Here is a 12,712-nt window from a genome sequence, read left to right as displayed (position 1 = left end):
GTCATTTCATAATGGCTCACACCTTTGTTGTTGGTTTAGCATATAATGTTCACCATTGAAAATATATGCTACAGAATCTTGAGCTCTAAATTCTGTTATGGCAGCTCCTGCATGAGGCCTGTACTTTAACTTATTTTCTATAAAGCAGATAATGGCTTGAAATGCCTTTGCTGGTGATTACGATAATGACGTTTGCATATCTGAGACAAAAAGTACATTATTTAAAATATACATTATAGACTTTAATTAATTATAACATTTTAGTTTAATTTCTCATCTACTTCACAACATTATTTCTTCAATACTCTATCAGCCAGGAACCGGGGTGAAACAATTTACTCTGCTTTCTCTGTGGTTTAAGTTCAGAATGTTTTCTAGCAATTGAGGGGCAGAAATGACTGGTTTAGCATTTAATGCCTCATTCTTGTTTGATTAGCATTTGCCATACAGACTAGATGTACAGACAGGTTCCTGGCTATGCCACTTTATTAATGATAAATATCCCTCTCTCTCCTCCTGGTCACTAATGAAAGCATGCAGATTCTGACTGTGAACTCACCTTGATGAATTCCAAATTCCTCTCGTTTTCTTGGTTGAGGCCAGTGGCCTTCTTTGCTTGGGCAGTTGCCTCCTGTAGCACAGCATGGAGGTCAGTGAGTTTGCCTTCATATTCATTTAAAGAATCCCGTATGCTCTTAACAAGTCCATTGTTTTCCACCTGGTGGTTTTCCATCCAGCTCCTTATCCGATTCAGCACTGTAATACATCACTTTATGTTTTCCATGTGAGAGATGAGTATGTTACAGCTAAGTTGTAAAGACTACAGAAGGAGAATTGAGTTTCTACGCATTTCATGGTGTCCTTGAACTTGCGAGGGAATGGAAAAGGAAACTAACATTTATGCACCACCTGCTCTGTGCACTGTACTCATTGCCTCATTTAACTTTCATGATAATCACATGAAAACAATAATTATCATTTTCATGTTTCAGATAAGGAAATGGAGGTGGTGAGAAATTAGATGATGACCCAAGACTGCATGACCAGTCAGCCTCGGGACTTGAACTAGATCTCCAGAGTATAAAGCACATACTCCTTATACTACTAATACTGTCTCCTTGCAGTTAAAAGCCAAGGTTAATATTAAATTGAAATGATATAATGCTAAAATAAAACTGCTACTATCTGTATATTAACTATTGATATATTGTTTTACTAGAGAACAATATTTGAAGTAATATTTACTAGAGAACAGTATTTGAAAAAGTATGCACCAAACCAATATTTCTCATAGTTTTGAGCTAATGAAGCATTTTCCCTAATCAAAACCTTTAGATATATTCAGTTAATTTCTACTATACTCATGTTTTTGTAATAGTAGTGCTAATACCAATTTGTGATTCAAAACTCCAGTGGTGGTCAGGAGACCATTAAAAAATGACATAATGAGAAAGTTGGAAGGAGCTGAATGAAAGAATGAAAACGCAGTTAAAACGGAAAAAGGGGTATCAATATCTAATACCTTAAGAGAAGAACCTACTTTTCTCATGCATGATGGTAAGGTATTATATTCTACAACCTCTTGGTAACTTGGGGGCTACCCATTTTCACCACATGGTGCTCTAATGGTAATATACACTGAAATGACAATACCTTCCATCTGTAACAGAACTCGATATTGTACTTTGTACATTGTATTTCAAATCAGTTAGAATGGATTGGATGCAAGAGTTTGGGAATGTCCTTACAGAGCTGAGCCTCTCTTTTTTCAGCTTCTGCTTCTCTCAGGTGCTTTCCAAAGTTGCGATTCCGCAGTTCCCTCATCATGCGCTCTGCTTCAGCCAACTGTCTGGAAAAATCACCCGAAGGCACATTGTTTCCTTCTCCATCTGTCCCAGAGATCTGCCTCAAGAGAACTAGAAAACATCGAGTTGTTTATTAAACTGGGAATTCTGGACTCCAGCAGACTATAGAAAAAGGCAGACATTTTCATGGGAAGGTTCATATTAGTATTTTAGTATCATTGCAGGATCTTTTTCATAAGGTTAGACTATTAAAGAAAAATGCTTTCAGTGTACAAAAAAGGCTATCTCATGTAAAAAATATTTAATTGGACTGAGTAACTTTCTTACTGTGCACATTCCGGATGACATTTTTAATCTTTGTGTCCAGCTCTTTTGCGCTTTGGGTTGTCCGATCAACATTGTTATATAATGTTTGTGCTTTTCTGGAATTTATTTGAACCTATATGAAAAATAAATTAATTAGCAACAAATTAAGTTAATGGGGGGAAATTGACAATATTTTGAAAGAAAAAAAAAAAAAAAAGGTTAATTTTATTGACCTAACACATTACCTTTTCTTGCAAAGCGTCAAACTCACGATTCAAATTACTTAATTCTTTTTCCAGGCCATCCACTTTTGAGCCCTGATTTGAAATGGCAGAACGGTAGTTGAGTAGCTGATTCTGAAAGTAAAATACAAAGCTGATCTCACTTTAGGGTAAAAATTTGGAGTAAGTCCTCTCAACTTGGTAAACCTGGTGATGATATGAAAAGATTCACTTAACAAGACCAATACTGGTTCCGAGAAAACCATATGGTTCTTTGAAAAAGGCTGCATGAAGATCCTACTTTCTGATGTAAGTTTTGATATGACTCTAAAATAAAAGTAGCAAAATTTAAACACATGAAAAGACAAGAGATATGTTAGTTGAGTTAATGGCCTATTATAAAAATGAAGGTGATACCACTTATCTGATATATTAATTTCCAGATTCTACAATAAATTCAGTTGTTCTTAACCTATATTTAACCTTATGATACTGAAAGCAGTCCATATGGCTACTTTATCAAAGGAAACATTAGAGTCAAAGAATTTTAGGGCAGGAGGAAAACTCAAAGCTCATTTAATTGAATACCTTTATATTACAAATGAGAAAACAGAAGCCGAAAGAAGTTGGGTGATCTGTCCATGCCATGGCTGTATAGCTAATCAGTGACTGCTTCAGGACCAAAATCCAAGTCCTGTCCGTTTTTGGGTACTAAATCACCCCACTACTTTTAGAAGGTGATATTGCTTCACATTATATCTAGAATAGTGCTTATTTTCAATTGTTTTGGAAAAAATTGTTAAAACCTTACAATTTTTAAAAGAAAAAGAAATATTATTACTTCCCTTTGTATGTGAGAGCCAGTGATGGGTAAAAGAACACAGACTTTACAGCTCACGTCCAAACCCTAGGTTCATCACTTAATAGACAAGTTCACTGAAGCTTATCTCCTTCATCAGTATAGTAAGGATTATAATAGTAAGATGCTGGGTTGTTTTTGGTGATGTCGGTTAACATATTATAAAAAGTCATGCATACACAAGCATTCAAAAATGTTAGTTCTCCTCTCATACATATTCCTACTGAATTTTCACAGTGTGTGTGTGATATAGCTAGAAGATAGTTTTATTTTAATTTTACTATGGGAAAACTGAGGCACATCATTCTGTTAAATAATAGTAGAACACCTGGATAAAAAGTATAGTAAAGCATGGTCTTTAGAATTTGATCTTGGTTTGAATTCTAGATCCACCATACCTTAGCTGTGTGATTCTAGGCAAGTTACTTAGCTTTTCCATGCCTATTAAAGGAAATAACACTATTTTCCTCAGAGGACTTTGTGAGACGTAGCACAGAGCCTGGCACATAGGACAGGTACCAAAGTGTTGGTCCTTTTCCCACGTTGAAGAAGTGCAGGGTTGCACTGATGACATCAAAATAACTAGTGGCTTTTCTCTCAAAACATAAAAGCCTTTCCCCCACCTCCCCTCTATATTAAACCTGTTAACCATGGACTAAAAAGGTCCTGATGGGATAGAAAAGAGCCATTTTTCTAGCATTATTGTTTGCTATGTATACTCAGCTATAGCCACTTAACGGGTTTAGAATCAGGCCTTACTTTTACAAAAGCACATATTAAACTTTCCCCCAAATCTCTTTCCCTATGTATAGTTTAGGGTTTTATCTCATCTAATGAATTGGATCTTTTCATATCTACCTCTTTTTTTTTGCTTTCTGGCATTTTAAATTTTTTAAAAATTTTTTGTTCCTTCTATTGGTTGTTTCTTCAAAGTCATTTTTCAGATTGTCCTACAATTTTTCATTTTCTCTAAAGGGAACTCATTCTCTTGATTGTTCCTTCTGTGGGATGTCTTTCTTATTGCTATTTGTCTATTCGGGTGTTTGCAAGCTCATTCTGAGTGGAAGTTTTCCCTCTTTCTCTGCATTTTCTGTGCCCTGTCCAGTGGTCTTATGGTTATCACCAACCCACCCTGGACACCCCAGTCCAGTAACAGGTCTTAGATTGGCAGCTTAAGACTTGCACACTACGGTGATATTGAGGATGTCACATTCCAGGATAGTTCCTGGTTTGTGAATCTTGTACAGATCCCAGCTGTAAGTTTTGTTGTTTTCCTAAGTTCTCATATAGCCATTGCCCAACAATCGGCTTTGGGCAATTTCAAGGTGTTTTGTTTCAGCCTTTATTCATGGGCAGAAGAGTCCCCATTATTCTCTGGGGCCAGGGAGACTGGGGCCATGGAACTTTAGACTCTATTACTTCTCAGGATATGCTTTTAGCCACCTTCATTCCAATTGCACATAGGACATTCTCCCAGATGGACCATATTCTGAGCTATGAAATAAAACCTCAACACATTTAAAAAAACTGGAATCATATGAAGTATATTCACAGATCACAACAGAATTAAATCAGGAATCAGTAAAAAACAGTTATCTGGAAAATCCCCAATTTGGATATTAAACACCACACTTCTAAATAACTCAGGAATCAAAGACATATCACAGGGAAATTAGAAAATCTTTTGAATTGAATGAAAATGAAAACCCAACATTTTAAAATGTGTGGGATACAGCTACAGTAGTGGTTGGGGGAATTTTTACCATTAAATGCTTATATTTAAAAATAAGAAAGGTTTTGAATAAGTAAAATAAGCTTTCATCTTAAAAAACTATGAAATAAATAAAAAATTAAACCCAAAGCAAGCAGAAGGAAGAAAAAATATGGATAAGAACAGAATTCAATGAAATTGGAAACTGAAAAAACAGAGGAAAATCAATGAAATAAAAATAAATAATAAAATAAAATTGATAAACCTCTAGCCAGAATAATCAAGAGAAAAAAGAGATAATATACAAATTACCAACATCCAGAATGAATGAGAGGGCATCAATACAGATTTTGCAAATATTAAATGGATAATAAGGGAAAATTATGAACAATTTTATGTCCATACATTTGGTAACTTAGATGAAATGGGACAAATTATCAAATATCACTCAAGAAGAAATCGATAACCCGAATAGTCCCATATCTATTTTTTGAAAATTGAACTTATGGTTTATTAAAACAAACAAACAAACAAACAAACAAACATGTCCAACAAAGGCCCACATGGCTTCACTGGAAAATTCATCAAAAAAATTAAAGAAGAATTAATAACAATTTTACACAAACCTGTTTTTGAGTCTTCTGGATGCATTATAATAAATTAAAATCTCTATAAGAAAAATTAGCCCAGAAACATTCAATAAGAAATGTTTACTTAGAATTGTTAGTTTTATATGTTCACTAGAACTTGCCACCAGTAAAAATGGTATTGTGCTAAGTGAAATACATCGGAAAGAGAAAGACAAATACTGTATGATTTCACTTATACGTAAAATCTGAAAACAAAGCAAATGAACAAATAAAACAGAAACGGACTCAGATGCAGAGAACAAACTGGTGGTTGCCAGAGGGAGGAGTGGGGGGAATGGGCGAAAAAGGTAAAGCGGGTGATGAGGTACAAACTTCCCATTGTAAAATAAGTAAGTCACAGGGAAGTAACAAAGAACATAGAGACAATAGTAGTACTGTAATAAATTTCTACGGTGAGAGAAGATAACTAGACATCGCGGTTATCAGTTCATAATGTATATAAATAATGAATCCCTATGTTATACACCTGAAACTAATGTAATATTGTAAGTCAATTATACTTCAATTTTAAAAAGTCTAACCTTTATTTAGGATCAGAGAAAGGAGGAATGCCCCCCAGAGCCTTCAAAGGAGTCAACCCCTCCTTTCCTGCTTGAAGAATGTTTGTTCATTCATGCAGCATCTATTCACCACATATCTAATCTGCGCCAGCATCATGCTGGACCCATCGGCTATTTACCCTCAGGTCCTTGGTCTGTGTCTCCAAGTGCCCCATCTGCTCCAGAATGCCTGCACCTGCACTGGCACTCAGTTCCTGCAGCTGGGACTTGACTAGGCGGAGCTCATTTCCCATGGTGGCCAGGTCGTTCAAGAGCGTCATCACACAGCTGTCACAATCTGTAGGGGCCACAACAAAGGCAAGTGTTCTTCAGGCTGGAGCCACAGGAATGCAAACAGAGCGCGAGGGTTGTACAGCCCAGTTAATACGCACACAGATCACCACAGGCAAACATCGAAATCCTAGACTTCTCAGGGAGGGACACAGATTCTGGAAAAGGGAGGACTCTAGACAGGGAAAATTTTAAAGAGAAATGGTGGGTAGAGGAAATAGGTGAAGGTGGTCAAAGGTACAAACTTCCAGCTACAAGATAAATAAGACCTGGGGATGTAATGTACCGTGTAGTGAATGTAGTTAATAATATTGTATTTATATCTGAAAGTTGCGAAGAGAGTAGCTCTTCAAAGTTCTCATCACGAGAAAAAACTATGTAAATATGTGTGGTAATGAATGTTAACTAAAATTATTGTGATAGCCATTTTGCAGTATATATATATATATATATATGTATTACATTTGGTATATATATATATATATATACTGTATACTTTAAACTAATACAATGCTGTATACTTTAAACTAATACAATGTTATATGTCAATTATATCTCAATAAAACTGGGGGGGGAATTGGTGATTCTATATAAATTGTTGCTTATTTTATATGTGGGAAAAATAATAATAAATAGCTTTTATTTATCGAGTACTTGCTATTTACTAGACATTGTAATACGGGATCTACAAGAATTTTTTTAACAACACTATGAGGTTGGTATAGTTAATATGTGCATTTTTGAAATGATGAGACAGAGGCTTGGAGAAGTAAGGTTCATTTGCCCAAGGTCATATAACTCTTAGCTGACAGGCTGGATTTGACTCTAAGTAGTTCTTCTCCTACCTCCTCCTATCATTGCTTTCCCAGGCAGGAAAGTGCATGTTCCTGCATGGCGCTCGCATATCTTAAGCTAAAGCTCGCAACTTGGAAAGAAGGAGTTCTTTCTTTACTCACCATCACATTCTTCTCCAGGGCTGTCATCTTTGGGTTCTTGGTTTATGCAGTCTGAAATGAGGAAAAAACAAAGAAGACAATGTTGCTTAGCTTACTTTTCATCTGTTTTTTTGTTTTGGCTTTTCGAAAAGCTATATTTGGAAGATTTTAGTCACCAAATTACCCAGCATCATTGGCTCTTACCTATTTCCCTCCCTCACCTGTGCCATTGCTCAGGGAGCTTTCTCATCTCCCAGCAGTCTTGCTGTAGGAACTTCTCTTGTGGCCTCTCTGATTATATATTCAGTTTCTTCTCTATAAAGGGGTCATGCCATTCTTATAAAATTAAAATTCCTAATCATTAGTGTTGAGGCTTTCTTCATTTGACTATGTTGACATTTCTATGTAACTGTTGACATTTCTTCCAACCTCATTCAAGAACACTCAATAAACATTCACTGAGCACCTTTGAGCATCCACTGTGTACCATGAAGGAAAATACAAAGATATCAAGATAAAAATCCCGACTGTTCTATGGTTTAATGGTCCCATGGGGGAGGCATAAAAATTACACAGCACTGTGACAGATGCTGTGACAAAGGTATGCACACAATGTTAGTGGACCCACACTGCCAACTACTGCAAATATGAGCTGAATTTTGAGGTTCTCAGCTACAGTCTTGAAGGGCATTCTTATCCATTGTTTACTCCTCCCATTTCTTTTTCCTCATACCATGCATTCTTGCATTGAAATGCCCTCTTACTTCCCTCTGTAAAATCATCTAACTTCACCACAGGAAAACTCTAAGCTTGAAAATATCCTAGACATGCTACAAGGAGGTTTTCATGTTTGTTCTTTTTAGCAGTAGGCAATATTCCACACTTTGTGTGTATGTACATAATTTTAAATCATATTTACTTTAATTGTAAAAAACAATATAAATTCACTATGGAAAGTTTGGAAAAATCAGAAAAATAAGATAAAAACATCACTCTTGATCGTACCACTTAAAGACAATCAATGTCTCCTTTATATATATTTTTTATTTACTATATATAATTATGTTTCTCTTATTCATCTTTTAAAAAATTTTTACTCATTGTTTTATGTATAGATGGTTGTGTCACTTTTATTTTCTCAATTAGCCTGTCAATGCTTTATAGCCAGGAAAAATGGTTTTATTTCCTTCACAATCTCCCACAGCACCTAGAACAGTTTGTGGGAACTTGACTTATGGGGATGATTGATTTATCAGTATAATTTTCTCAGCAAGTTTGAGTTTTGACCATCAAGGAACCTGTACATTATTAATTGAAAGAAAGAATGGAAGAGAGAGAGAGAGAGAGAGAGAGAGAGAGAGAGAGAGAGAGAGAGGAAGAGAGAGAGAGAGGAAGTTCACAGGAACAAACAAGTCTCATGTGTGAGCATTTGCTTCTATTTTTGGAAAAACTAGTTACCATCCTCATTTCAGTTGCTTATTTTCATTATTAGAGTAAGGGGATAAGAGGGTTGAAAAGACATTAACCTCATGAATAAGCCGTGTGTGATGTTGAAGCTTCTTGAATACCTGCAATAGAACTCCTCTCCTTTTAAAACAGCCCTGTTCATCTTTAAACATTTGACACTTCTTCCGTAGGATGATTTAAAATAGGTTTCCCTCTAGCTTCCACTCTTTGGTACACCTTCTATTTTTCATGCCACACCAGAACAAGACCAACCCTTCTCCCACACACCAGCCTTTCCAATGTGCACTTTCCAAGTCTTCTCTTCACTGTCCTGGTTTGTCAAATCCTTCATGTGATATGGTTCCAAGTTCCTTCACAATCTCACCCTCGTTCTGAACAAACGGTAGCTTGCCTATTGTCTTCTAAAGCTATAAGCCCCATGTGAGGACTTATGTGAGCCACGTACTAGTGTCCAGTGAATTAGACACTAGAATTCAGTGAAGATTGTACGAGGCGTGTGAGGAGCCACATTACTCTCCCGAGCCATGTTAAACTTACTGCCCACGAAAACCTTCGTCTTTTTACATCTCCTACGACTAAGGCACATCTCACTTGTCACATACCCAAATGTTGATTTACCCCCACCCCCATTCACCTGTAGCATGCTTATCCCTATCATAATTTTTGTCTCGTTAGAATTGCCCCATTATTCCAGGCTGTTGAGGTCCTTTAATACTCTAAATGTGTCATAGGAGGCATTTGCCTCTCTCAGAACTTTGTGTCACCTGATAACAAGGGGGGGCATGCCTTCCACAATTTCATTCAAATCAACAATGTGAACTGATGTTGAAGATGAAGCCAAAAATGAAGGCCCCAGGCATGACAATAGACATCTCATTCTAGACTGGTAATAATCCATTTACTCGGCATTCCTTTAGGAACAGTTACTTGACCAGCTCTAATCCAAACATCCAGGGTTTCGTTCTTTGTTTTGTCCATAATTATAAGATGAGAGACTTTATCTAAGGGTTTGACATTGCACGATATCAATGACATTTTCCTGAGAGATGACATTAATATTCTCTTTCAAACAAGGAAGAGGATAGTCTTCCTTTTTCTTCCAAGTTGGTCCTAATGTACCCATACTAACTCCCAGTGATTACTTTTTCCTTGGTATGTAAAATCTATCTTGGTATGTAATTATGCTACCCATGTCCTAGAACATTTATTGCTATTAGAGAAAGAGTACTTTGACTTCTTCAGATATACACACAAAGAAAGCTGATGTGGTGATAACCTTATGAAAGGGAGGTCTTATCAAAATTATTAAAATAGGGGCTGAGGTTATTTTGGCTTTAATTAGTTGAATTTTAAAAACAATTTACTTAAAAAAAAAATCAAAAAAAAACAAAAAAACAAAAAAACACAACCTACTTGAAGTAAATTATTCACCAAAGCTGAAAATACTGCCTAAGCATTCCAGAAGTTGGCAAAATAAGGGGACCATTTGTTAGCTGGAATCATGTATTACGCTTCCTGAAAACGTTTACTTGGGTTCTTTGCCTGCTACTTTATACTAGTCTGATAAACGTAGGTTAACAGAGGTGTGAGTTGATCTTACCTCCAGTCAGGTGGTCACAACTGCCCAAATGGCCATTGCTGTTACAACGGCATGGTTGGCAGCTACCTCCAAGTTTCAGGGGATTCCCAAAATATCCTGGCGCACACCTACATAAAATACAGAAAAGAGGAGAAATACCCAAAGAACTCATCATTTATTCCATCCAATTTTGTCAATCTCTAGCTCCCTGTTTGGGATATTGTAACCCTATGGAGGAAGGCTGATGTAGATTTTCAAGAATGAATGTGTCTCAGTACAGAGATATTTATGACTCGAATGAGGATGGTGAGAGCAGGAGATAGGAAGAGATTGCTCCCTTCCTCCCTGACACCTAGGATAACAGAGTCCTCAAGTACCTCTATATCTGAATGGCACACAGGAGCCAGTGGTTTGACCAATATGGAAATCAGGAATGGTTGAATTTTATGCAAGAGTTATATTCCTGAAGATATCACACAATTATATATTACTTAATATACAGCTAATTTCCTCAAAGAAGAAATTTGAAGTAAAATTTATATAGTTTCAAATGTTTGCATAAAGGAGGTTTTATTAATATTTCCTATTGTACTATTTCAAGTCTGCATAATTCATATTTGCACTGATTTCTGCATTGCTGTCTATAACGGGGCGTAAGTAACTGAGAGCAGTTAGAGCTGCTATCCTGGGCCTTGAAATTTCATTAGTCTAGATAATTTAGGGATGAGAACTCAGTTCCTTATCTACAAGTTAAAAGATAATAGTTCCTTGGTTATGATTTTCTGTTTTAAAAAAATAAATGTATACTAACGTTTCTGGAATTGGGATGTAAATTTAAACATTTCTGTCCATTAGCAAAGTTCCACTGCTACTCTAACCCCCCAAAACTGTCATTAAATGAATGTGTGTGTGGTGTCTCATTGTCAATGGAATTGATAGAATCAGGGATACATGGTTTTTGACCCGCTTCCCCAAATTTAAGCTTTGCATCAAGGAGTGGTTAGGCAATCTAAATATGCTTTACCAATGCATACACTGGTGATACAGTGCAAAGGACTTGGGTTTTGAACCAGGAGGATCTGGCTGGATCCCTGCGTCTACGATGTACTAGTGTGGTCTTAGGATGTTGTCTTAGTTATTTAAATTTCAGTTTCTTCATCCATTTCTCCCATGAAAACATAAGCTCCATGAGGACATCAGTTCCCCGCCCCCCCTTTGGCTATTTCGCGCACTGCTATCTCCTTAGAACTTGAGATAATCCTTGGGCCATATTAGGTGTCAGACAGAAATATGTTGAATGAATAAATGAATGAATGAATGAATGAATGAATAATTGGACATATTGGACTATTTTGATTGATGGATGTAAGATAACAGATAATGTAGTAAAGAATCTAGTACAATTTTTGCATATGATAGACACTCAATAAAAGATAGCTACCATTTAAAGACATTATTAAATATTCATATTATGCATAATTGGTATCATTTGGAATTATTACATTTCAGAAAATAGATAGGAAGCAGAAAACCCACGTCTCTTCTAATTACCAAAAAGATGACTGAGTGGGCTTTGTCTACAAAGCGGGCTGGTAATGTGCTAATAACAGGGCTTTACTTTATGTGACCAGCCCCACATTTTACCTGACAAACCATGCGAGGCCAAAGAGCTATGTTTTAAATACTGCATTTTTAGGTGTCTCACCTATATATAAACTTTCCATGTAAAAGATTCATAATTATAAAATACTTTATATTGAAGTTACATAAATATTCAGGAAGTTTGATTCCATTTCTTCCTCACTTTTGCAGAGCATTAGTTACCGATGGCGAGAAATGACTGGTTCCCTTATTTGCATTTTGTGGTAGTGGCTAAACACAATGGACTGAAGTAAAACTTCCTGGTGTCATAGATGACATTGGTACAACAAAAGAGAGCAGAGAGCACATTTATCATCTGTGGCTCTGAGTGGCTGAGGGAGAAAGACGTGAGCTGGGAAGCCTTTCCTACCCCTCCCCCAGACTGGCTGCTCCCTCCCCGGCCTAACTATCTCCTGCATATGTTCCTACTTTTATTCTATACTGTCCTTGTATTTATCACTGCACAGTTAACAACTAGTCCTGGAACTGATGCCTGGCACAGAGTAGGTGCTCAATAAATGTTTAGCAAATGAAAATTTTTGACATTAAAATGGCATTTACCTGTGAAAAACATTTAAAAATCAAAAGAAACAATAGCTCACTTTCTTGAGATATCAAGTGTAACAAGCACAAGCTAAGAGAAGAACTGTTAATTAAGAATTTCTCTTTTCACATCAGCTGCCTGCCAAATGGATGTGTCATCTAGCC

General features: G+C 36.4%; 1 protein-coding gene across 1 annotated transcript in view; it reads right to left on the bottom strand.

Moving 5' to 3' along the window:
* The window catches only part of LAMA3 (laminin subunit alpha 3), a 256,618-nt gene that overhangs the window by 42,261 nt on the left and 201,645 nt on the right, over window positions 1-12,712 (bottom strand). Inside the window, 7 exon segments of the mRNA XM_033087622.1 lie at window positions 560-756; window positions 1,749-1,916; window positions 2,133-2,244; window positions 2,357-2,467; window positions 6,232-6,389; window positions 7,339-7,389; window positions 10,385-10,491. Of these exon segments, the coding sequence (XP_032943513.1) occupies window positions 560-756; window positions 1,749-1,916; window positions 2,133-2,244; window positions 2,357-2,467; window positions 6,232-6,389; window positions 7,339-7,389; window positions 10,385-10,491 (904 nt within the window).

Source organism: Rhinolophus ferrumequinum, chromosome 19 (genome assembly GCF_004115265.2).
Source record: "Rhinolophus ferrumequinum isolate MPI-CBG mRhiFer1 chromosome 19, mRhiFer1_v1.p, whole genome shotgun sequence".
Classification (NCBI taxonomy): Eukaryota; Metazoa; Chordata; class Mammalia; order Chiroptera; family Rhinolophidae; genus Rhinolophus; species Rhinolophus ferrumequinum.
Note: the sequence above shows the minus strand (reverse complement) of the source record. Positions and strands in the feature narration are given on the sequence as shown.